The sequence below is a fragment of the Podarcis vaucheri genome (assembly GCF_965113315.1).
Source record: "Podarcis vaucheri genome assembly, chromosome: 5".
Taxonomy (NCBI): Eukaryota; Metazoa; Chordata; class Lepidosauria; order Squamata; family Lacertidae; genus Podarcis; species Podarcis vaucheri.
The window spans coordinates 93,549,593-93,575,737 of record NC_138763.1 but is presented as its reverse complement, the minus strand read 5'-3'; the positions used below and the strand labels follow the sequence as shown (position 1 = coordinate 93,575,737).

The window sequence follows — 26,145 nt, the reverse complement described above, 5'->3', positions numbered from 1 at the left end:
GCTGCCTCTGGGCTCGCAGGCGGCATGGGCGAGAGTCTCTCTCCCTCCCCCCCCTCGGGTGGGCAAGGGCCGATGGAACTCCTCACGCCAGGACAAAGGCGCCAGTGCGCTCTCTCTCGCACGGCGGAGGACCCCACATGAAACTTGGAAAATTTAAGGGACATCATCAATAAGGGACAGCAGTGGGACACGCCGCTGGGATAAGGGAGTTTCCCGCCAAATAAGAGACGGTTGACAGCTATGCCCCCCTGAAATTTTCGAGGAGGGGACTGGGCTCCTCAATATCATGCCGCCTGTGGTAGGCCTCACCGGCTCTTCCAGTAATATGTGGTAATGCGTGCTCTTTGTACTTTTGTCCATTTGCTGTATTTATTTTCCCCAATTTGAACTATAAAATGGTGATTTTCTTGAGTCAAAATGAGAGTACCCCGAAACATTTTTTTCAGAAAAGGAACTGTGCACACACACACACAAATTTAGTTCCATTTTTACCCACACCAAAACTGTAAAGGCTGCTATTGCATGAAAATCACTGGACACCAAAGTTGGTTCAACCATGGTACTGATAACACCAAAGAAGTTTTGAAGGAGAACTCTACGAAATATTGCAGAAAAGATTTATGAGAATGGATTTTAAGGTATGGACTATTAAAAGTAATAGGAACAAATGTAAGATTAAGAGATGAAGTTTGAAAATCATTAGATGTGGTTGATGGAAGTCTCAGGCTAAAATAGCCAAAATGTTGTATAAGATGAGATGATGTGTTCTGTTCGGAAAATATATGTAAAAACTAATAAAAATGTATATTAAAAAAACAGCAACACCAAAGTTGCAGGTTCAATTCCGGTCCCTTCCCATTCTATGATTCTATGAGGTATTCTTTTGAAACATACCCTCAAAATGGCATACCAAAGTAATCCAGTAATTCTCCCCAAATTAATAAAGCTATAGTTTTCTGCAACAAATAACAATATTTGTTGTTAAAGGTGCCTAGCAGAAACACCCCTTTGTGTCTAAATTAAGGAAGGGTCCCAATAGATTGACTCCTCCCACTAACTGCAAGTGCTTTCAAATCTGGTGAAGAATGAGCAGCTATCCTAAGTTATCACTATCTTACGTTTGGTAATCTATATGCACACACTTCAGATAGCTGCTTGATTTGCCTGGCAATGGAATATAGTTCCCCATCTGTTCCTCATTAAAAAGGAAGGATTATAGAGGGGAAAGGATTTCTTATGTGGGGTGCTTGGTGGCAAAACAGTTGGCAACATAAAAAAGAGCTGTACACCAGGTTTAGAGTTCCACAGCACCTGAAACATGAGCTTCACTTTGCTCTGCGTTGGTTATCGTGGCTTTGAGCCACCAAGATTTGAATATAATGTTTACTGAACTAACTTTAGTTTATCCTGATGCATGACTGAAACCCAGTTTATTCTGGCTGTGGCACTGGGAATATTTTGGATTGGGAAATGTGGTATTCAGCAGTGACACTGACTCAGGGTATGCCGTTTCGTATTTCCATCTTAAAATTAGTTTTCCAAATGGCTTCTCTCGTTCTGCAGAGGTCAGCTGTCATTAAATGGATAGTGTAGATCAACTCCTCGAAAGATTCCACCAATGGTGTCTCTGAAAAATTTTACACATCACTTGGGAAGACAGGCGAACTAATGCCAGTGTACTGGAAGAAACAAAGATCACCAGTGTTGAAGCAATGTACAAGCAATCATTTTCCCACAGTTGATGTGCAGATGCCCGATTATAATCTTCCAAAGCAACTACTCTATTCAGAACTTAAAAATGGGAAGCGTAATGTCAGTGGTCAACAAAAAAGGTTTAAAGACTCTCTCAAGGCAAATATTTAAAAATGTCCCCCAAAACTGGGAAACACTGACCTGCGAGCGCTCCAATTGAAGAACAGCCTTTACCAAAGGTGTCATGGGCTTTGAAGACGCTCAAACTCGGGACACAAGGGAGAAATGTGCTAAGAGGAAGGCACGTTTGTCAAACCCTCACCAAGATAAACTCCCACCCGGAAACCAACTGTATTTTTTGCTCTATAAGACTCTTTCCCTCCTAAAAAGTAAGGGGAAATGTGTGTGCGTCTTATGGAGCGAATGCAGGCTGCACAGCTATCCCAGAAGCCAGAACAGCAAGAGGGATTGCTGCTTTCACTGCACAGCGATCCCTCTTGCTGTTCTGGCTTCTGAGATTCAGAATATATTTTTTCTTGTTTTCCCCCTCCAAAAACTAGGTGCGTCTTGTGGTCTGGTGCGTCTTATAGAGCGAAAATACGGTATATCCCCACTGAGGAAGGATGTGTGGATCCAGAATTGGCCTCCATAATCGCTTAGAGACTCACTGTTAAAACTGCTCATGGAAGACAATCTTACTCGGCTATGAGTGATCACCAAAGAAGAAAGAGTGCAGATCATGCAACTCAAGAGATGACATCCTAATTTAACTCCAAAGTTAAACTTCCCCATTTATGGAGAAAGGCGGGGCTTCATTTAAACCAAGTGCTGGAGTCCCCAAGATGCTATGGAACAGTCTTCTCACTGTACATGCACAACACATCATAACCGTTCACCATGCTGGCTTGGGCTATTGTGACTTGGATTCCACCAACATCTGCAGAGTCAAAGGCCTAGACATTCATAACTTGGAGGCAGGTTCTGGCCCTGACACTTCAGAAACAAATCCACGTTTGCATCAGCACACGCGTGAAGAGAAGGAACCTGGCTGCTCATAGGACAGGAGACACAGCAGCTGCAGTCTTGATGCTGGAAATGGCAATCATTTCTGCCAAAAGCTTGCCAATGAGTCTAAGCACTAAACTTCCACAAGTATTTTAGCCAACTACTGCTTCAACAGAAAAGCAGGGCTGAGCCTATCAAACCTTTTCTAAGGCAAATGAAGCAGGCCAGAGATCATTTTAAATCCTGCATCGTTGAAAGAACATCCACATGGAAACAGTGGCACCTGCTGGTTAATACCGAAATGAAAAGTTCAGAAACACTAACGTGCAAGGTAATGCTTATGGAATTTTACGATTTCTTTTCAACCTGGTCTAAGAGCCATACATTTCAGGCAAAGATCTGTGATCCAATTAAAATGAGAAAAATGTAAACGTGTGCACACGCAGGGCAATTTCCCTCAGTATGTGGTCTTGTTTCTTAACAAATGTTCTGAGTACCGTATTTTTCGCTCTATAACACGCACCCGAACATAACATGCACATAGTTTTTAGAGGAGGAAAATCCGTAGGCATGCCACCCGTAGGCATTCCCTCCATAACATGCTCAGACATTTCCCTTTACTTTCTAGGAGGAAAAAAGTGAGTGTTATGGTGCAAAAAATACGGCAATTTGTACCTGTTACTCACTTGGAGGGGGTGGTACAGCTGTGTTTGCCATCTCTTTGAAGATTTTTATTTAAAAAACCAGTGTCACATAAAACATTGGTATGCGTAACTATCAAATCAATTATGACCCCCTTTTCCCAGGCTCTGACCAAGAAATCAATGAAACGCATTACTCCAGTTGGGAATATGTCAAAGGAGGACGTCAGATCTGATTGTTTGTTCACATGCATATTAATGCATACCAAATTTCCAGAAAGCCATCATCTGCCTGTTGTCCTTTTAATGTTTTACTTGCTCTGTAAGTTTTTCCATGAATGCAACTGTTCATACTTTTCGTCCCCAGTTATGCATATGTAAATTGTCCCAGCTCTCCCAGCTTTGAGCTATTCATTGCCAGGTTGCAAGTAAAAGAAAAATTACCTGCTACTGTGGGGGAGAGCAAGCTGAGGAGTATTCTGTATGTCCTGTTGTGTTATTAAGCTTAGCTCCTTAAATACAGCACCACAGACAGGTTTGATCACATCACATGTCCACCATATCTTAAACATAGCACCAATACAGTCATAGCCCCTCCAGCATAGGGGCGAAAGCTGCGGGCTAATCTTAGACTTTTAAATACCAGCTATGCAACATAATCTTGTCCAAAGTAACCCCCCCCCTCGTCCACATTCTACCAGTCAGATTGTTCAAACTGGAACACTTCATTTAAGTACCATACTTTTCGCTCTATAGGACGCACTTTCCCCCCTCCAAAAATGAAGGGGGAATGTGTGTGTGTCCTATGGAGTGAATGTAGGGGGGAAGGCAGACAGGAAAAGCCCCCAAAAGCCGCACACAAGCTCCGCGCGGCTCTTGCGGGCTTTTCCTCAGGAGGGACAAGGGACTGACGCGGCCAGTCAGTCCCTTCTCCCTCCTCGTAGAAAAGCCCACAGGAGCCACGCGCTCCTTAAAGGGTGCACGGCTCCTGTGGGCTTTTGCGGGAGGTGGGGGTATTGCCATAGCCGCGCGCCACCTCACCAGCTGGGAGAGCGTGCGCGGGGCTAAAGGTCAAAAGAAACCTGAAGAGCGAGAGGGGTCGGTGCGCACCGACCCCCCTCCCTCTCTCCAGGCTTCCAAGGTAGCCGCCTGAACGCACCTCGTTTTAGAGGGGGAAAACAAGGGGGGGGATTCTCTCCTCTCTGCGCAGTGCCTCCTGCCGCTTCGCTGAAGGGGCGCTGGGCAGAGGGGGAGAATTTTTTTTTTCTTGTTCTCCCCCCCCTCTAAAACAAGATGCATCCTATGGAGCAAAAAATACGGTATATAAGGTTAGTTCTGAAAGAATTCCCAGCCCATATTATTTCCACAGGGTTGTACAAGAGAAACACACTGCAGAATGGCCCTTCAACACACTCTGCTTTCACAAATCACTCAGAGCCACTGCTATTCTCCAGTCAGCAAGTGGTGTCAACAAGAGGGTGCTCATTTAGTTTTCCATGGGGGGGGGAATATTGCAATTTCCTTTCACACGGGAAGCAACACCTTTGGAGACTCAAGGCTGTCTAGATCTACCAGGTAGTAAGAGAAACAAATTGTAGTCTGAGTAAGAGGAAAGCAATCTGCAGGGCACTTGTCATTTGATGACTTACAGGAGAGTTAAAAACCAAACCAAAACCTCAAAGTGCACAAAAAGCTTTATTTACATACAAAAATACAGGCATGGGCATTCAGTCGTTTTTTGTATCTCATAAAAACCAACATTAATAGACAAATCAGTGCAAGTAGGTTAGTAGTTATTTTTTGTAATTAAACTATTCAAAGCACAGACTTGTGAAATTAGAAATAAAACAGGAATTGTGTTACGCAACAATTTCGCTCATTTTTCCACCATCCTAGAAATCAAGTCTTCACAGATTTTTGTGAGTTCGTTGTTTTCCTTTGTCTGTGAAAAGAGAAGGAGACATATTCAGAGACTGTAGGAGTTGCACAAATATTCAGAAAAGTCACCCATATTTTTACAGATTAGAATATAGTGGTACCTCGGGTTAAGTACTTAATTCGTTCCGGAGGTCCGTACTTAACCTGAAACTGTTCCTAACCTGAAGCACCACTTTAGCTAATGGGGCCTCCTGCTGCTGCCATGCCGCCGGAGCACAATTTCTGTTCTTATCCTGAAGCACCATTTCTGGGTTAGCGGAGTCTGTAACCTGAAGTGTATGCAATCCGAGGTACCACTGTAGTTTGCACAGTGGGCCTCATTTTTAAGTAGCAAAATGAAAGCTGAAGGAGAAGCCTGAGAGGTGCTTGTGTCTGGAGTACACAAATCACAGCATTCTTGTTTCATTTCAGGGATCTCAGCTGGAGCTAACGAGTCGCCTGGATGACATGCAATTTGGGTCCAGCAGATTTTCATATAATACAGATTTCAGATGTGTTTTGCAGGTATGGATTTAATTTGCAAGCGGCAAAGCCTTTGGAAGGCGGCCCCTCCACTCCTCTGCTTGAACCACCACTAACAGTCCCAAGCTCCAATGAGAATTTAAGACTGACCTTTTGCTCAAGGCTGCTCTCTAGCGATTGGGCTCTCATCTGTTCTTTGCGCAAACTGGCTTGCAGCGCTGCCTCTTCGGCTTTGGCTTTGCTTCGTACTTGGGCAATCTCTTCATTTGCCCTGTCAAAAAGGCATTCAGGCATATTAGCTTCTTAGACAACACGGGCGCGTTACTTAAATGCACTGCAATCTGAAGGACGGCCAGATCCCAACACCTCATTACTCACCGGCATAGCTTTTCTTCTGCGTGGGCCTTCAATGCTTGATATTTCTGTTCCTCCTTCTTAAGTCTTGTATTGTAATCCTCAACACATTTTTTCAAAGCCTCTTCATTCTAGAAGAAGAAAAACCCCAGGCCATTTCAGATGAGAGAGGACCTCTTAAAACTAATTGTGAGGGCAAGCCCAAATCTTGATCTGTCAAAAAGTAGAATCTACACCGACACCACAAATTACACATTCAGCAAAATTCTGTTAAAACCTCTACAAGTGCATTGTAATATAGAAAGCTATACAGTTGTATTCAGAAAACAGGTTGACTGCATGTGTGCCCCCCTGTGCTATATCAAGTAATAACACTTTAAGACATTTGGGATAACAGAGAACCTTCCATATCGTTTTAGTTTCCTGTACAGAACCAACATCTCAGCAAATACTACATTTGGCACCAATGAAGCTCATCTAGCATTACTGATGTATGGTCCTTGGGATTGGCAATGTAGCACCTGCGGGTGTCCTTGTGTGTTTTTCTGGTTTGTTTTTAAGAATAGTTTGGGAGGGGTTGTATGGGGGGGTGGGGGTGGGGGTAGAATAGCAGCTCTTCATCCAGAGGGTTTTGCTAAAATATGCTCTGTGTGTGATTAAGGGAAATGCACATGGGCGGAGAGGGGGAGTTGTGTTGTGTGGGGGAGGTTGCTGTGTGGTCCGTACGCATCATCTGCACAAGAGAGGGAGAAATGCAGGTGAAGCTTTTTCTGTATTGGTGTAAGAAAAATCTATGGATGAAGAGCAGTAAACTAACTAACTAAACAATAGTGACCACCTTGTCTATTTTTCCTGGTACTGAGAAATGCTCTGTATTAGACAGCAAGTGTGTGTGTGTGTGTGTGTGTGTGTGTGTGTGTGAGAAAGAGAGAGTGAGAGAGAGAGAGAGAGAGAAAAGAGAGATTGATTGATTTTGTATGATCCCCACAATTACGACCAGCAGGACATAAGCAACTTCCCATGTCAAACATGAGGTTGCCTGGGATTGGGAAAGCAGCGATGACTACAGTACAGTGGTACCTCGGGTTACATGTGCTTCAGGTTACAGACTCCGCTAACCCAGAAATAGTGCTTCAGGTTAAGAACTTTGCTTCAGGATGAGAATAGAAATCGTGCTCCGGTGGTGTGGCGGCAGCAGGAGGCCCTATTAGCTAAAGTGGTGCTTCAGGTTAAGAACAGTTTCAGGTTAAGAACGGACCTCCGGAACCACTGTATCTCCAGTTTTCTTATGCTATCGCCCCCATCCAGCCCTGGTCCAAAAAGGTGGGAGACTGCTGCTTTACATTTGACTCTGCAATTATTTTGCTGTTCGTAGTAGTAAATGAATTTATTTTCAACCAAAGATGTCACGCTTGCCAAGTCCCCCCCCCCCCCCGGTAATTAAAATACAGTGCAGTCTTCATAACAGGATCTCAAAATAGCATGCTTCCACAGTTATAGTTGTTACATACGTGTTGAAATGTAATGTGTAATCAGGGATACACATTGGCTTTGCAGGCTTAAGAGTTGCAAAGGTGGGTGCGGCGTTTACCCACTCCTTGTGATTATGTTTGTACAGGGGGATGGAAATGGTTAATGTAGATTGACCAATGAGAAAGCTCAGAGGCAGAGCCTACCTGGTTTTGAGGCTCAGCCCAGGAGTTTTACCATTGGGAGATAGGAGTCAGTGAGTCGAACATAGCGGTTGTGACAGATGGAGTGAGAGACAGGGATAGAACTGAGAGAGAAGAGTGGGACAGTGAGATAGTGCCACATCTAGTTAAGGGCACGCATTTGAGAAACCGTTCTGAACATATTTAAAACTTGTTTGTTCTTCAATAAACTTTAATCTTCGTTGTTGACTTTACAACCTGACTGAGACTCAGTATTTCACCAGAAGAAACCTGGTTGGTGGCAGCGGAAGAATAAAGCAGTGGTGTACAGGCCAATAGTCCACGAAATGACCGGGGGCTCTGTACGAACGCCACAGTGGGAGACCCGTGTTTAAAGAAACAAGAAACATAAGTGGCTGGCAGAGTTAGAAATGCTCACTTTCTGATATCCTTCTATTGCCTCCTTCTGCTTTTCAAATCGTTTGAAGAGCTCAGACAATGATTTTTCCACCGAATTCAGATCAGAGCTAATCTGCCGTTTTTCATCTAGTACTTTTTGCAGTTCTTTCTGGGCAAGCTCCTTTTCTTTCTGGGAATTCTCTAGAGAAACAGATAGATACAAATGAAATGCACTGCTTGCTCTCTAGGATCCAAAACAGACAACAGTCCAGAGATCTTTGTGCAGAAGCGCCCCATTACCCCCATGTCTTAGGAGAGGCAGTTTTCAAGAAACCTCAAGAAAGTCTGCAGATATTCAGAAATGTCAGATATAGATTCCATGGTGCAGAATTTAGGACACAATGTGCAACAAAATAGAACAGGGTTTCTGAAACTCAGGTCTCCAGCTCCTTTTTGAACTACAACTCCCATCATCCTGAGCTAGCAAGACCAATGATAAGGAGTGATGGGAATTGTAGTCCAAAAATAGCTGGAGACCCAAGTTTCAGAAACCCTGCATTGTTTCAACAGCTTCCTCTTAAGTTCATATTCCAATAATGCATATAAAACTGGCTTCTGTCAGCAGCTAGGCCTCACTAGTTTTCAGTGTCTTAAGAGGACAATTAGCCTATAATAATGAAATATACAAATTAATACTGTCCCTAGGCTTAGAAGAGTGGGAGAACCACATGTTCCTGGACTCCAATCCCCATTATCCCTGACCATTTGCCATGCTGGCTAGGGCTAATGGAAGCAACATCTGGAGGGTCAGATTCCCCACCCTGTCCAAGTTCATTAATAGAAGCAGCCACTATGGAGCAATCATCTCAACACTTAGATTCAACTATTCCCTGTGGATGTGAGGCTTAATCTCTAACAAATTTTTTTCCTAGTTTGTTTTTGATGTCATGTGGATGATTGCATACTATATTTTATTTATGTATTTGTCTTGGAAACAACACTTTGGTTTTTTAAAAATATATATATAGAGAGAGAGTATACCAAAGACCGACAGTCAATTTCTTCCAAATTAAGTTGATGGGCTAAGCCAGCCTCTCTCAAACATGCCCCCCCCGATGTTGTTGGACTACAACTTCCTTCATCCCTGACTGGTCTTGATAGCTAGGGATGATGGAAGCTGTACATCTGGGGGACCATGTTTGAGAAAGACTGGGCTAAGCCAATATCAAGTAGTCTCGAATCTCTGCTGCTGTCCCATACTTCTGTGATTCTCAATTCATGTGCTTTCCTAGTCTTTGAAAAGTTTGGCAAGAATGGAGCGGGAGACTCTCAAACACATCTTTGGAGCAGGAATACACAATGGTAGAGCACAAGCTTTGCACACAAAGTTTCGAAAGTTGAATCCCTCGGTTGTACCAGGCCTCCAAACAAACAAACAAGCAACAGCAACTCCTGACATCTGGCTGGGAGCCTTTGAAAGCTGCTGGTAGTCAGCATATAGTTCTGGCCAGATATAACAGCGGTATGATTCAGTACAAAGCACTCCCGCCCCCGTCTTCATGCTTTTGTAATTTGTACTTACCCATCACTTGTGCTACGGTAACTTCAAACTCCGCAACAATTGTTCTAAAAAAGAGAAAGAGCTTATTTTAATATGTATAGCAAGAAAGATCACTAATGACCCAGAACACTAAGCTTCCCATGAATGCTCTTCTACTTGAAGAAAGGTCATCTTGCACAGGGTGACTCTTCCTATTTATCTGTTGCTGTTTTTACTTACATTTTTTTAATCTCCACTGTAGTGGTGACAGTTCCCTCTCCTTTTGAGATAAGCCGCAAATAAAAATAATTTGCCCCTCCTAACAAAAATGGTCCTAATAAAGTTAGGCAACTCATGGAGGATCTAGACCAAAACAGGTATTTCACTTGGCAATAATGAAACATGGCCCACCTGAAACCCTGGAAAGCAGCTGCCTGTCAGGGCAGAGGATCCTGGGCAAGATGGACCAATGCCCTGACTCAAAATTACTTTAATAATTAGCAAAGCTTCAGCAGCACGGGACCATAGCTGTCAACCGTCCCTTATTTGGCGGGAAACTCCCTTATCCCAGCGCCGTGTCCCGCTGCTGTCCCTTAAATTTCCCGGGTTTCATGCTCGCACGGCTCAGGAGGGAAGCAGCGGCTTGGGATCCTCCGCTGTGAGAGAGCGCGCTGGCGCAGTCATCCTGGTGCGAGGAATTCCATCGGCCCTTCCCGCCCGAGACAGAGGGGAGGGAGAGACTCTCGCCCACGCTGCCCGCGAGGCCGGAGGCGGCAGCGGTGGTGGCAGCTGAGGAGACGGCCTGAGGGAGGAGGGGATGGGGAAGGGTGGTAATAATAATAATAATATATTATTTATACCCCACCCATCTGGCTGAGTTTCCCCAGCCACTCTGGGCAGCTCCCAATCAAGTATTAAAAACAATGCAGAATGGCGGTGCCACAACCGCCCCATGCCAGATTGATAGCACCTGTCAATCCTACCAATGTATGTAACTCTTTACAATAGCAAAATCTGTTATTTTGGCTGCTGGTCCCTTATTTTCAAATCTGTAAGTTGACAGCTATGCATAGGACCCCTCCTAGGCCACGTTGCCCAGAGTGCCTTGCTCCAAGGAAGGGCCCCAGCCATTTCTCAGAGTGAGGCTCCGAGGGAGCCTGAGGCATGGCTGGCACTTTTGCTGCATCAAGCAAAGCAGTTCAACAGCTGAGGTGAAGGAAGTTAGGAGGAATAGCAGCCACGACAAAGGTGAGGAGGCAGCAACGACAGAGACACCTCGGGCAGAACAATCATCCCAGTCAGTCCAACAGGTATCAGGCACTGCCCAAGGAACCAGCACTTGTTGCCTACCAGGAAGGAAGAGGAAGCTTCAGTTCCAAAGCAGAGTCAGATACCAGTTGAAATGGATCTATATATTTGGTGGTATTTAAGTCTTGTGAGAAAGCAACCGTAGAACAGACTTCTGTATCCCAGTTGTACACCTACCCCATTTCTTTATTTTCCAAATAGATCTTGTGATGCTTCCTTTCCCATTCCAAAGCTTCCATCTCCTTTTCTTGTACCTGAAACCACAAGGTCCCCAAAATGAGAGCGTAACAGTAATGGATGTCACTTTAGATCTGGGCTAGAATCAAAGCAACATCCAGAAAAGTCCTTGGCTAGACCTCATTCTACCTTAAGGACAACTGTAGCATTTGATAAGCAAGCTTACTCTCTTGTATGGGCATTTGAGGAAGCCATTTATTTATAATCACCCAAGGAAAAAAGCAAAAATAAATGACACTGGTGGTTTATATTGATCAGGAGCATTAGATGGAACTAATTTGATTAGTGTTCCAAAGATCAGTTTGAAAACTCCCATTGGTAAAGAAAATCCGCAGAAAAGTCTTGCAAAGTGGGCAAATGTTACCGGTCAGCAGGAAATCAAAAGCCATTCTAAACAGTATTTTTCTAAATAGTATCAACTCAAAATATTCCTTCCCATGTTCTCACCTCGGAAGTAAGCTTTTTGATAACCACGTCCTTCTCAAGTTTAACCCTTTCGATAGCTGTATCCATGTCTTGCTGAGTGTATTTCAACACTTCCACAATAGCCTCAGTAGGCAGCGCAGAAGGCAAAAATGAAATATCCTTAGTGGTTGGAATATCTGGAGAACCTCTGGCCTGTGACAAGAATTTAAAAACACATTTGCATGTGATACTTTTATAATGCATTTTTGTGCTAACAGATACTCTAAGATGTATCAAGCTGAATCAGACAAACCATAGTTCCCTTGATGTCTAAACTGTTAAATGTTTTAAAAAACAGTAGTTGGTTCATTTGAGTTTAAAATGTAATGCTTCTGACCTCTTCCAGCATGCAAGCCTGAGGTTCACCATGGCTCATTCACAAAACAGGAAACCATGATTTCATACTATTTCTGAACTGAGCCAATGTGCTGATCTTTTTTTAAAAAATTACAAACCACCTGTTTCTGCAAACTACTGGAGATATTTAGATGGCACTCACCAGATTTGTTGAAGCTCCTAGAAGGTCTAGTCCCAATGCCTTTTCTTCAGGTTTAGATGTTTTTATTTCATTGACTGCCATTTCTCTAGATGGTCTAATTTAAAATAAGAAAAAATACTGAAACAATCCTAAATAGGCTTCAAAATTGAAGAGCACTAAAAATTGAATGCTTACTCATTTCGAACTGCATGTTCATTAGCACCAGGAGCGCTTTTCTTAGGGCTTTCACTGAGCAGTGGATCAAATTTCAAGTACAGAGATTGCTTCCTCAAGACAGATTCTTTAAACTATAGGGAAGGAATTTGTAAGTAAGCGACGTACAGGCACAAGTCAGTCAGCCAAAGATGTGATTGTTTGGGGTACAGATCTTCCAAGTTGTATTAAAGAGCATCTCACAACCAAGGAAGTTTTGATACAACTCTAAAACAACCTAATAAAAGTAGATTCTTCTATATCTGTTTTGTGATTTAAGCAGCATATACCGTATTTTTCGCCCCATAGGGTGCACCTAGTTTTTTTGGGGGGAAAACAAACAAACAAACAAACAAAATTTCCCCCCAAGGCGTGGGAAGCCCGAGTTTCCCCCGACCCCAGAACAGGCTGCTATCTGCAAGCCTAGGGAGCCCGGAGGGAAGTCGCGCCGGTCTCCCCAGGCTTGCGGATATCTACCCGAAGTCGCACAGCTCTCCCACGGCTTGCGGAGAGCTGCGCGAAGCTCAAAGCCTGGGGCGCACTGAACTCAGCGTGCCCCAGGCTTCAGGCAGCTCTCCGCAAGCCGTAGGAGAGCTGCACGACTTCACGCCAGGCTCCCACGGCTTGCGGATAGCTTCCTGAAGCCTGAAGAGCGAGAGGGGTCGGTGCGCACCAACCCCTTTCACTCTCCAGGCTTCAATGAAAGCCTGCATTCGCCCCATAGGACGCACACACATTTCCCCTTCATTTTTGGAGGGGGAAAAGTGCGTCCTATAGGGCGAAAAATGCGGTAGTTTAACTGGAAGAGAATGGAGACAGAGCAAGTTTAGCTCTTGCCACAGAGCAAGTTTAGCTCTTGTGTAAATGAGAAAATATACACAACACTGAGTTTATATTGGCAGGTAGACGTTTAGAGCTCTCCTCAGCAATTGCCTTCAGATCATTAGGAGTATCTACTCCAGCCAAAGTCTCCTCTGCTTGAAATACCTTTAACTCTCTTTTATAGACTGTTCTAGTATAGTAAGCTCAATGCTGTAAAAATCTTAATATCAGTTCACATAATGGTTACTTACCGAGGCCCTTCCAAATTGTTCCAGATAGTCCACTTCAATATTGAGTCCTAGAACTAAGCAAATGTGTTAATAAATGCAGAAAGCAATGGTTTTTATGTTATTAAAACTAGAAATAGCATGGGCAAAGATAAGATAGTCCTTTCTGGAGATGAGAAGTGCAAGACCACCTCCCTTCATTTTTTAGTAGCCAATGCACCTTGTGGGAGTTACTAGGCACAGTTCAGCTCTTTATACTTTTCATTTTAATTAATTTAACTTATGATTTAATCATGAAGGAACAGATAATTCGTCAAAGGTTCAGATCTAACATTATTCTGAACACTTTTGGAGTCACATGTGGCTAGATGAGGGATGGGGAGCCTGTGGTCAGTTGTCAGCATCTGGCAGGCTACAGGTTCCCAACCCCTCACTTTACGGGATCCATGGCTGTGCCTGGAACTTCAGTGAAAGCTAGAAGCACATATTGGTAAACTCTTTAGAAGTTTATTATTTTTAGAATTAAGCTATATATAAATGAATAAAAAGCTATACTAGGCGTGCTGCAAGTGCTTTGCAGAACTCTGAGAATGGCAGTAGTCTGTCCTCCAATCAGGGTAGCACATGAAGAGATAGCCACAATAGTGCTTTATTGACAAATATTTGCACACTGATTTTTTGGGGTGCGGATCCTTAAGACAAACGCCTACAAAGCGGTCCTCATAGGAGAAGATATGATAGCCATATTCAAATACAGTGGTGCCTCGCAAGACGAAAAGAATCCGTTCTGTGAGTCTCTTCGTCTAGTGGTTTTTTCGTCTTGCGAAGCAAGCCCATTGACGGATTAGCGGCTTATCAGATAAGGGGCTTAGCGGCTTAGAAAAAGGGGGGGGGGGGAAGGAAAAAAAACCCGCAGGAACTCGCAAGACATTTTCGTCTTGCGAAGCAAGCCCATAGGAGATTCGTTTTGCGAAGCACCTCCAAAACAGAAAACTCTTTCGTCTAGCGAGTTTTCCGTCTTGCGGGGCACCACTGTATCTAAAGGGCTGTCACATGGAAGATGGAGCAAGCTTGTTTTCTCCTGCTCCAGAAGTTAGGATGCAAGCCAATGGATTATAAGGAGATTCCTACTGAACATCAGGTAAAAGCTGTTCAACAGTGGAAGATGGTGGGCTCCCCTTCCTTTGAGGTTTTTAAGAAGAGGCTGAGTGGCCACCTGTCATCTAGCTGAGATTCCTGCATTGCAGTGGGTTGGGCTAGGTGACACTCAAAATCTTTATAATAAATCTGGTAATTTGTACTTATGATGTCAGTTTGTTTGTGCTCTATGTATTTGCCCAAGCATGGGAAACAAAATTAGGTATAACTAGAAAAAAAATAAAATTGCACAATAATTAGAAGGGCCTAAAAGGTCCATAGTTCCAACTACTCTTACCTTCTGAGGGTGATCGGAACTCTTCGTTTTCTGTATCTGCAACCTGGTTGTTTTCATGCATTACTGTTGCAGGCCTTTCGCAAGAAGGCTGGAGCAAAAAGCCATCTCCAGGCAACTCTCCATTTAAAGACAAGTTACCCTAAGAAGCAAAGTTTAATGAAAAGATTCCTTAAAGTGGAGAGATGAAATAAATCGCACAGTAGGGTAACTGCTCCTCTTCACTTTACTGAGTAGCTTGGGGCAGAGGACCAAGTTCTCAAAAATCAATAAACACATTTTAAAAAGTCATTTTGCCATTGCAGACGGCTGCTTTTTTGTATGTAAGTAAAAAGGTAAAGGTAAAGGTACCCCTGCCCGAACGGGCCAGTCTTGACAGACTCTGGGGTTTGTGCGCCCATCTCACTCAAGAGGCCGGGGGCCAGCGCTGTCCGGAGACACTTCCGGGTCACGTGGCCAGCGTGACAAAGCTGCATCTGGCGAGCCAGCGCAGCACACGGAACGCCGTTTACCTTCCCGCTGGTAAGCGGTACCTATTTATCTACTTGCACCCGGGGGTGCTTTCGAACTGCTAGGTTGGCAGGCGCTGGGACCGAGCAGCGGGAGCGCACCCCGCCGCGGGGATTCAAACCGCCGACCTTTCGATCGGCAAGCCCTAGGCGCTGAGGCTTTTACCCACAGCGCCACCCGCGTCCCTTTGTATGTAAGTAGTGTTACATTAAAAAGTGTTTTTCTTCCCCAAGGTTGTTATATTAGCAATATTATTGCTTTCCCTTGAATTCTGGAACTTGATTACAAGGTCTTTAAGATTGTGGATTTATTATTCAAATACCACAAGGTAATATTAGTTCATTCACCTTATAAAAGGTGAATGAACTAATATTAATAAAAACTTTACTATAGCAGTATGGTGACCACTATTATATCACTGCATCAAATGAGACAAATGACCTACAGACCTCAGTAGCAGCAGGATTATTCTATTTTGCAAGGCAAATATTTGCCTAGGAGAGCCTTAAAAGTACTTTGTTGCTGACTGTGACTACAACTCTATACCAATTTACCTGGGAATTAGACCCACTGGAAGCAATGGAACATACTTCCAAGTAGACAGCATTGTTAGACGTAGCCAAAGCTCCGTTTTCCATGAAGTCATACAGAATGCACAAAACTAACATAACTTTAATGCCTCCCTGAGCAAATAATTTTACTTTTGGAATCTGAATGAGGGAAGTGGAGAGGGTGGGATTTTGTTGTTGTTTGGAAATGCAATACTCCGTTAAGAACAGAGGAACCATTTATCATTCCAAAAGTACAGAATGTGGTATTCTGTGCAGAATCCTGAGCATCTTAACTTTCCAGAAAGAGGGCAGGATTTCTAGCCATTAAGGCTTCATGGACCTCCAAGTTTATTTTAAAACCACTTAAGAGGTTTTACTACAATCAAGTGGTATTTACATCTGTTAAATAAAATAAATTGGCCAAGTAGTACATCTGTTGAAATCTCAGAAGTATGTTTGTGTTTACTTCAAACGACCAAGACTGAGATAGGCTTTCCTCCTCTGCATAGTGCCTCTCACTCACCATGACAAGCAGGGGTGATTCAAAACCACTACAAGCATATGCAAAACTTGCCTATACAGGTGACAGAATTCAGCTTTAAAACTGAATGCTTGTGCAGTTTTGTTTTCCATTTTGGCAAGTATGCACAGCTTTGAGTATAACAATGTACACAGGGCCATATCATACCATCAAATCCACTGACTGTTCAGCTGGAGTTTCTGCTTCAGCCACAGCTTGATCTTCAGCTATAATCTGCTCATCACTCTCTTTCCTATAGGGAACAAGACAGCATATGTTATAGAACCTGACAGCTAACAAAGCCTGGTTCAACGTGCTTTATAAATTACCTTCCATAACTTTATAATTCAATTTTGTGCACAAACAGTATAACTTGCACAATTTCAATCTTGAATGGCAGAAAGGCAGTCAGGTTATTTGCACCCCAATCCGACAAATCAATCACATAAAAGCTCCTCTTGTGCCCTGGGTTTTCCCCATCACTGAAAGAGCTTTTAAGCTCTCCGCCTTGCTCACTGGGTTCTGGGATGCTCTTGCAGGAGCTCGAATGGTCCTGCAAATCACATGGGAGCATCCCAGAGCCCAGTAAGCAAGATGGAGATTTTAAAAGCTCTCTGCCTTCCTTGAAAGGTAAGGATGGTCATGGGGGCACTTCCAAGGGGGTAGTTACAGTATAGAAGTTTTATACATACACATGCCACCCACAGAACGCAACGCCCATAGTGCAATAGTACGATATTTAAAATACCACAATTTTTAGCAAGAACCTGTCTTTTGATGTGCGGGATAATCGCTAGTGTCAGACTTAGACCTGGAACACCAGGGTTCAAATCCCCACTTGGCCTTGAAGCACACTGGGTGACCTTGGGGCAGCCACTGCCTCTCAGTCTAACATACATCACAGAGTTGTGGGGGTGACATGTTAACCACACCACCTTAAGGTCCTTGGAGAAGAACAAGACTGTTTATGAACACTGTCTTCCTTAAGCATGTTATTAAACAGTTTATAGCTAGTTCTACTACACAGAACTGAGTAGCATGAAATGATAAGAGAAGCCTGAATAGTTCCAATATATGCTGTTTTCTTCCCCTACCTGTCTTGGGTTCTCTAACTTGCTAGTTTTTGGGATTGATATAAAGTTGCAAGCTTTTTTAATTTGTACTACTTCATTTCCCAAGCCCAGGACTGCTCCAGATTTAGTGTTAAAATACTTACAATTTCTCACTTAATAGTTCTGCAGCTCCAAAGTCATCCGGTTGATTGTGCAACTGTGCTTGAAGTATTTTGAGCAAAATACTATCCTCCTGGGTATCTGTTGTTTTAGTTCTGGGCATAGGACACTCAAGGGAATTTTGCATTTTTGAAACACCTCCTAATGGATTGAAGTCAGGATCATCAAATTTATTGCAGTCCAGGCTATAAGATGCTTTGTGGTCAGAACTCTTTGTTGCAGTGTTGGTTCTCTCTTCAGCTTCCTCCAGCACTTTGTGAGTTGAAGCTGGTTTCCCAGAAGGAACCTTCATTTCAGCACCCTTGCCTGGTTTCCTTGGAGATACCTTATTAGTTGCCTTTTCAAGCATATCTGGTTCCAGTTTTATGAACTCAGGTTTTGTTACGTGAACCTCCCCCTCACACTCCGGCAAGATGCTGTTCACTGCTGTGGAATGTTGCCACTCTGATTCCTCAGTCTGAAAAGGTTTTATTTCACCGCAGCTGACATTCTCAGAGCTACAGGATCCTTGCACGTGTTGCGAGGGAGAATTTTGTATGTGGGATGTTGACGACGGCTGAGTTTTGCAGACTCCGTTAGAAACTGTTGCCAAATCAGAGCTTAGAAATTGCTTTGTCACATCATTGTTTGCCGATGGGGTTTTGCAACCTGTTTCCTCATCAGATGGATTGTTCTCTGTAGCAGTCTGAGGCAGGCAAACTGCATCAAGAGAACCGCCATCCTGTTTCTCAGCTGCAGCAAACAGTGCCAAAGACGATATTTTCACAAAGTCGTCAGTAGGCAAGTCAGGGATATTTGCTCCTTTGCTTTTTGCTGACATTACATCATCTGAAGAATCAGGATTTACCTTTCCTTCCACCTCTATCTTCTCACTTGCAATATCAGCATCTAGGGTAACTGTTTGTTGACTCCTGTTGAAAGGTAGACCCATCACTAGCTAGTTAATACGGCCTTTGAAGAATAATTAAAATAAAAGAGCCGCATTTGGCACACAGGAAAAGAGGCTTTTGTTAGGTGCAGCCCAATGCTTACGAACAGGGCATTTACTATCCACTTCTGTTTGGCACAAAACTGGAAAATTTATGTCAAACTTAGGTTTTTCAGTGTTTTTCTTCTACATTGTATTCAATGTGGAACTGGAAATGTATACCCCAAAACAAGCTTTTGGCCACCTCAAATGCTATATCCACACCTACAGGAGAGAGTCTTCTATGAGAAGGCATTAAGTAGTGACCTGCCCAATGCTTCATTTGGTTGCAAGACACTGTATGTGCACCCTAAAAGAAGGCTTTGTGCTGCCCCAAATGCTGCACCCAGATTTACAGGTAAGTGCCTCAATGCATTCTCTGGGCACAATACACTGCCAAGTATGAGCCCAAGCCAAAATTAGACAAACTATCTCTAAATAAGGAATGGAGGTGTGCACGCCCAAAACACTCTGAATCACGCACTCAGGAGTCAGTTTGTACATATTTTGGCAATTATTGGTGTGGAACCATGCACTTGTCAGTAGCTTACAAAAAGTCTACACATCCTGGGTTGTGTAGGTATATGACTTGTGGTGGGCAATTTTGTTTGGGCTATTATAGGCATAGGTTTACACCATCAACAGTATCTTGCACCTAAATTAAGTGTGGGACAAGACACTACTCACTGCCACCTTGTAGATGACACCCTGGAGAATGACTTCTGCAGACTTAGGCCACTCTTCACATATCCACTCAATATTTCTAATGCCCCAAAATGTCACCATCTGACTCCTTCAGAAATCATGGGCTGGTGCAACAATCTGTTCTAGCACTTAAGTCAATGCTGCTGCTCTTAGCTTTGAAGGACCCGTAAAATCTCAATTGTCAGCTTCTAGGAAGAAAAAGTCAGTCACCTCTCTCAATGAATCAGAAAAGACAGCTGCAAGAGAGTATTCTAGAGAACAGGGGCCATCATACAACCTTTTCTAGTTTTAATTTTTTAAAAATACATCAAGAGGATCTGATTTACTCACACAGCACTGGATGCAGCCAAGACAAAATCCTCTGGGATGTCTGTGCAGTCACCTCCTATAACAGGTGTTTCAGGAATCTTCCTTTTATCTGGACTTAGGATTCTGTGAGTCTGAGAATCCCGCATAGGAGTATGAAAAGTTACCTTGGAAGAGAAAGTCACACAGATCACTTGAGCAAGCGCGCACGCACACAAAAAAACCCCTGAGAGAACACATGCATGCACATCCATGGGCATTGATACCCTTCCTTTCCACTAATATTATTAAGCCACTAGAAGTATTAAAAACTAAACAGAGCTAGTACTAATACAAGTACTAAGCAACAGAGATCCTGTGTTCCTTTACAGTGATGGGTACATTTCAAAGGAGTTCTATAATAAGTCCTCCCTCACATTCCCATCACTATAAAGGAACACAACCGCCCAACAGGCATGGTGGTAACAATTGGGGAAATTCTGCGTATGAGTTACAAAGTCTGTCCGCTATAGTTATCCCATAATAAAGTGAGACCTGAATATCAAACGCTTGGGCCATGTAATGCATCTCCATGGTTCCATGTTACACATACCTACAATGAAGACCATTGCCAGTGTATACATTACACTTGCTGCTGGTCCATGACCCTTGAAGAGTCAGCTCGCTGTTGTCAGTGCACTTGGTGAAACAAGTACCGTATTTTTCGCACCATAGGGCGCACCGGACCATAGGGCGCACCCAGTTTTTAGGGGGGGGGGAATCAAGAAAAAAAGTCCTCCCCCCCCCCAGCCCCAAAGAGCAGCGTACAGGCTGCGCACAACCTCTCCCTGCCGGAGGGTTTGTGCGCAGCTACGGCACAAGCCAAGGCAGCGAGCCAGATGGATCCCGCTCGCTGTTTGGGCTTCCCCTTTAGCCCAGTGCAGCCTCTCCCTCCCGGGAGAGGCTGTGTGGGGCTAAAGAAGCCATAGCCCCGTGCAGCCTCTCCCTGCCGGAGGGGTTGCGCGCAGCTATGGCACAAGCCTGCATTCGCTCCATAGGACGCACACACATTTCCCCTCAATTTTTGGAGGGGAAAAACTGCGTCCAATAGAGCAGAAAATACGGTATTTGTCACCAAAAAACCCCGTTGAACCAGGCCTTTAACACAGAAAATTATGCTGCACAGTAACAGCAGACATACCTTCATAGGCTTCACCATCCCCTTTGGTGGCACATTTTCTTTCTGTGATGGGCGAAGAATAGAAGGTCTGCCTACGACTTCTGGAGATGTGAAAAGTATGGCACAGCTTTCAGCAGCTATGTCGTTGCTACCGTTATCTCCACTTAAGGTATGCAGACTCATTCTAGAAATGAAAGCAAAGGTGTTAACAACCATAGCTAGGCTGACAATGTTGTTTTAATGCAACTGGATACTTCTAGGAGGAAACCTGTGGTCTCAATGTCAAACCCTGTGGCTCTCCAAGTTATTGGACTCAACTCCTATGGACAGAGATGATGGGAGTTGTAGTCCTGAAAGTACTCAGAAATCCAGTTTCTCACCCGTTCTCTAAAGTGTAGAGCTCTTGTAAACAAAATTCAGTGTCACTCAGGTTACCATTAACACTATTCTAAGCCACAATGAAGTGTAAGCTGTGCTGCCAAAAGCAATACTGCAAAAACAAGATTACCGTATCTTTCGCCCTATAGGACGCACCGTCCCATAAGACGCACCTAGTTTTTTGGGGGGGAAATAAAGGGAAAAAATTATTTCCCCCCCAGGCGCGGGGCTGGGGCAGCCCGAGCTTCCCCCGACCCCAGCCCCCAAACAGGCAGCTCTCTGCAAGCCGTGGGAGCCCAGCAGTGGTTCCCACTGCTTGAGGAGAGATCCGCGAAGCCTGGACGCGCTGAGGTCAGCGCGCGCAGGCTTCGGGATGCCTGCAACTCTCCCCAAGCAGCGGGAACGTTCCCGCTGCTTGCGGAGAGATCCGCGAAGCCTGGACGCGCTGAGGTCAGCGCGCGCAGGCTTCGGGATGCCGGCAACTCTCCCCAAGCAGCGGGAGCGTTCCCGCTGCTTGAGGAGAGGTCCGCGAAGCCTGGAGAGCGAGAGGGGTCGGTGCGCACCTACCGCTCTCGCTCTCCAGGCTTCAGCGAAAGCCTGCATTCGCCCCATAAGACGCACCCATATTTCCTCTTCATTTTTGGAGGGGAAAAAGTGCGTCTTATAGGGCGAAAAATACGGTAAGCATCTCTTCAAATGTAGGATGTTCTCACTGTGCTGTGGCTGTAAGTTTAGGGTGTTCTGGGACTGTGGGTGTGGAAGGGGTTTTCTTAAAAAAATCAAGGACATGTATAGATATCCCTTACAAGTGAATAAACAAACAAACAAACAAACAAACAAAAAAGGAACATCCTGGCGTCCCCCTCCGTAAAAAAAAAAGTAAGTTAACCAACTAATAGCCAGTTACAGTACAGTGTTTTGGGCTTACAAGTTGTAGTAGAGGAAACTTAGATCCTGGATCAGGAGCATTTCAAGGGAGTCACTACGGGCGTACAAGAACAAAAAAGAAAGTGGTGGTTTGAAAGGGCACTTAGCCTCCACATGGCTTTCAAACGCCATCCCAGGGGAAGCTAAACTGGCTCCCTCCTTGTTGTCCTTCTGCCGGCATATCCAAGGGAAGACCACCTTGTTCCAACAGGTTTTTGGGAACAGACTGCTTTTAATGATAGAGCACCAGCTCCCAGTACATTACCAAGCACAAGTCAAAGTGTTGCTGCTGACCTTTAAAGCCCTAAATGGCCTCGGCCCAGTATACCTGAAGGAGCGTCTCTACCCCCATCCAGCCCGAACACTGAGGTCCAGCTCAGAGTGCCTTCTGGCGGTTCCCTCACTGCTAGAAGTGAGGTTACAGGGAACCAGGCAGAGGGCCTTCTGGGGAGTGGCGCCAGCCCTGTGGAACGCCCTTCCTTCAGATGTTAAGGAAATAAAACAACTATATGACTTTTAGAAGACATCTGAAGCCAGCCCTGTTTAGGGAAGCTTTTAATGTTTGATGTATTTATCAAGTTTTTAATATTCTATTGGGAGCCACCTATAGTGCCTGGGGAAACCCAGCCAATGGGTGGGGTCAGGGCCAGAGTTAGGTTTGATGAGGCCCTAAGCTACTGAAGGTAATGGGGCCCTTTATATGTCCAGCTGTCCTTTGTCAACAACCAATTGTCATTGTTTTTGGTGCTGAATATATGCTATATAGTAATTTATAGAGCTGATAGGTATCTAAACAAAACATGTATTTTACCATAGTAATTGTTGAACTTATATTTTGGAAATGTACATCCATTTCCCCCCCCCTTTTGGGGGGGGCAAGAGAGTGGGGCCCTAAGCTATAGCCTGTTTAGCTTCTATGTAAATCCGGCACTGGGTGGGAGATAAATCATTATCCTCATTACTATAGCATGGCCGTTCTCATTGCAATTATCTGTACGGTATATTTTATGCACATATACGCATGCATATACGAAGAACAGTGGTACCTCGGGTTAAGTACTTAATTCGTTCTAGAGGTCTGTTCTTAACCTGAAACTGTTCTTAACCTGAAGCACCACTTTAGCTAATGGGGCCTCCCACTGCCACCGCACCACCGGAACATGATTTCTGTTCTCATCCTGAAGCGAAGTTCTTAACCCAAGGTACTTTTTCTGGGTTAGCGGAGTCTGTAACCTGAAGCGTATGTAACCTGAAGCGTATGTAACCTGAAGCGTATGTAACCCGAGGTACCACTGCATTAATGTTTAACTGGTTAGAAAGAGAGAGAGATGTTGCCCCCCGCCTTTTTAGGTGCCTTCCTTTTCTCTGTAAGCCACATTGAGGTAAAAAATGCAGGGAATAAAAACGGGACGACGCTAAGGCCTAATAGCCCAAGACGGACCAAGGCAGACAGGTATGCAAGGGGGGGGGGCGCGACCCCCTCCAGCCGCTTTCCCGTTCCCCACGGCCCTCCCTCTTTCCGCTGAGGGCCTGGACCAGGGGCCGAAGCCTCCTCCCAAAAACCAGCGTGAGGGGAGGAGACCGAAGGGGGGCTTTTTCCGCCCCCCCCAACACCCCTCCCCCGCCTTCCCTGAGGGAGAAACCGCCGCCCGACTCCGCTCACCTGCCTCCCTTCCAAAGCACTCGCCGACCCGAGAGACGCCTATTCACCAACTGAGGGAACCGCCGCCGCCGCGTTCAAATTTTCAGCGTCGGCCCGCCTCCGCCAATAAAAAAAGCCCATCGCCGCGTTGCGTCAGAGGCCACGTGGCCTGCCGCCGGCCAACCAAGAGAGGAGGCGGCGGCGGCAGGCACGCAAAGCGAGCCCAGTGGGCGGGGTAGGCGGAGCTTGCCTAATATTATTAACGCATGCGCACAACCGCCTGCCGTGCAATTTCCTAAGCTAAGTGCAGGGAATAAGGTGCTTTATATGTCCAGCTGTCCTTTGTCAACAGCAAATCGCCGCTGTTTTGTGTGTTGAACATATGCTAAATGTCTAAACAAAATTTCAAAATTTCTTCCTTTTTATTTTGTTTCGACTAGGGCAGACCAACACGGCTGCCTGCCTGTAACTAGAAATATACTATATGGGAACTGATGGACCTAATAGGTATCTAAAGCCATTTGCACATAACAAAAGATGTATTTTATCAAAGTAATGGTTGAACTGAAATGTAGTTAAGAAGAAGCATATTAATAGTGAAATACAATTAAGAAGAAACATATTAATAGTCAAATAATTATGAAGCTCTAACTTAAAATGATTTTTTTATTCATATCAAACTTAATAATGCAAACACATTGGCATTTGGCAATAACAAAAGTCCCTTTAGAAACACAATTTACAAAGACTCATAATTTAGTCTCTAGAAACATGAAATAGCAATAGGTGTAAATATATGGTACAAACTACTAATAATTATCAATAGCTTTATTAACATTAATCAGTCCATGCAGAATGTAGGCACCCTATGTATAGAAATGAGCAAACCAGTGATATTTTAGGGAGCATGCTAGCATATTATGGTGCAACTACTAATAATTATAAATAGCTTTATTAAATAACCAGTCCATGGAGAATGTAAGCACCATATATATATATATATATATGCAGGTTTTGGTGTCTTCGGGTGTCTTCCCGTGTAAGAGTCGGGGTGTCTGTGCGACGTTTCGACGAGGTCTCACTCGTCATCTTCAGGCTGGTGCTTTCGGCTTCTTGTTACTGGAACAGAGCAGAATCTGGTGTTTGAGTTCCTATAAATACTGTTGAGGGGTGTGGTGTATAGCCTCCAACGTTCTGGGCAGAGAGGAAGTTCCTAGATTAGTGTGCCTTTTCTTCTTTTGTTCCTTAATTACTTGAGGGATATCTTGAGTGATTTCATGAGTGATATTCTGAATACCACTGGGTGGGTCATTAAGTGTAGATTAGTTGCTAAAGCTTTTGTGTCTTGACCTCTTGAGCTTGTGAAGAGTTTTTCTGAGAAGATGGCTGTGCTGCATTTAGTTGTGCTCTGGCTTGGCTTCGTGTATAGGGGCGAGCTGTGGTTTTGTGCCTTGTGCCAGCCAGATCTGTGTAGGGATTGCAGGGGGGTGCAGCATCCGGAGGTGCCACTATAGTTTGGCTACTGGATGGAGTCTGTAATATGTCTGTGGAGAGGGTCTGGGTTTGGGTCTGGTGTGGTTGATTGGTGACGGCGTTCTGTGTGCCTCTGGTTCTGGTGTCGGTTTTTGTGGGGAGGGCTAATTTCCAGATGTCTGGCAGGCGGGACGTGTCGTCACGCTTGTTCATGTTGTGAGGGTGTTTCTCTATCTCGATGGCTTCCATGATTATTCTCTTGTGGTGATGTTCCATGTTAAAGAGCAATTTGGAATCTGCAAAATTAATTTCGTGTCCTGTTTCTTTCATGTGTTGGAAAAGAGAGGAAGTTTTTTCTTCTTTTTTGACGGCATTCTTGTGTTCTGCGATACGTGCATTTATTCGTCTGTTTGTTTGTCCAATGTACGTGGCTGGGCAGACTTTGCAGGGTATTTCATAGACCCCTTGGTTTTCCAGCTGGATTTTGTCTTTTGGGTTTCTGAGGATATTGGTTATTTTTTGGTTGGTGCAGAAGGCTGTTTTGATATTGTGTTTATGGAGGATTTTGCTGATTTTGTCTGTAGTGCCCTTGATATAAGGAAGGAGGGCCATGCCATTGTTTTCTTCTGTGTCTTGGTTTTTGGGGGGTGTTTCTTTTTGGATTAGCTTCGTAACCCTGTTTTTCTGGTATCCATTGGCGATTAACACATTTGAGAGATTCTGTAACTCAGTTGTCAAGTGGTCTTTGTCAGCCAGGCGTTTGGTTCTGGAGATGAGAGTCTTGGCTACGGAGTTTATTTGTGCAGGGTGGTGGTGTGATTGTGCATGTAAGTAGCGGTTGGTGTGTGTTTTTTTCCGGTAGATAGTGTGTCCTAGGGAGCCATCAGGTTTTTTGTAGATTAGGACGTCA

General features: G+C 44.4%; 1 protein-coding gene across 3 annotated transcripts; it reads right to left on the bottom strand.

The window, feature by feature from the left end:
- Window positions 1–5,014: 5,014 nt before the first annotated feature.
- On the bottom strand, window positions 5,015–23,904 carry TACC3 (transforming acidic coiled-coil containing protein 3). 3 transcript variants are annotated; one of them, XM_082223081.1, is made up of 16 exons: window positions 23,784–23,904; window positions 20,837–20,999; window positions 19,681–19,823; window positions 17,663–18,589; window positions 16,615–16,699; window positions 14,869–15,007; window positions 13,458–13,510; window positions 12,367–12,479; window positions 12,193–12,286; window positions 11,676–11,846; window positions 11,169–11,245; window positions 9,726–9,769; window positions 8,184–8,344; window positions 6,117–6,223; window positions 5,889–6,009; window positions 5,015–5,280 (listed from the first exon to the last, which is right to left on the bottom strand). In XM_082223081.1, the coding sequence occupies exons 2-16, from the start codon at window positions 20,996–20,998 to the stop codon at window positions 5,215–5,217; spliced, it is 2,463 nt and encodes an 820-aa protein (XP_082079207.1). In that variant the 5' UTR covers window position 20,999; window positions 23,784–23,904; the 3' UTR covers window positions 5,015–5,214. The 3 variants fall into 3 exon arrangements, with proteins under 3 accessions (XP_082079207.1, XP_082079208.1, XP_082079209.1); XM_082223082.1 differs by lacking the exon at window positions 23,784–23,904 and adding an exon at window positions 23,562–23,675; XM_082223083.1 differs by lacking the exon at window positions 17,663–18,589.
- Window positions 23,905–26,145: the final 2,241 nt, after the last annotated feature.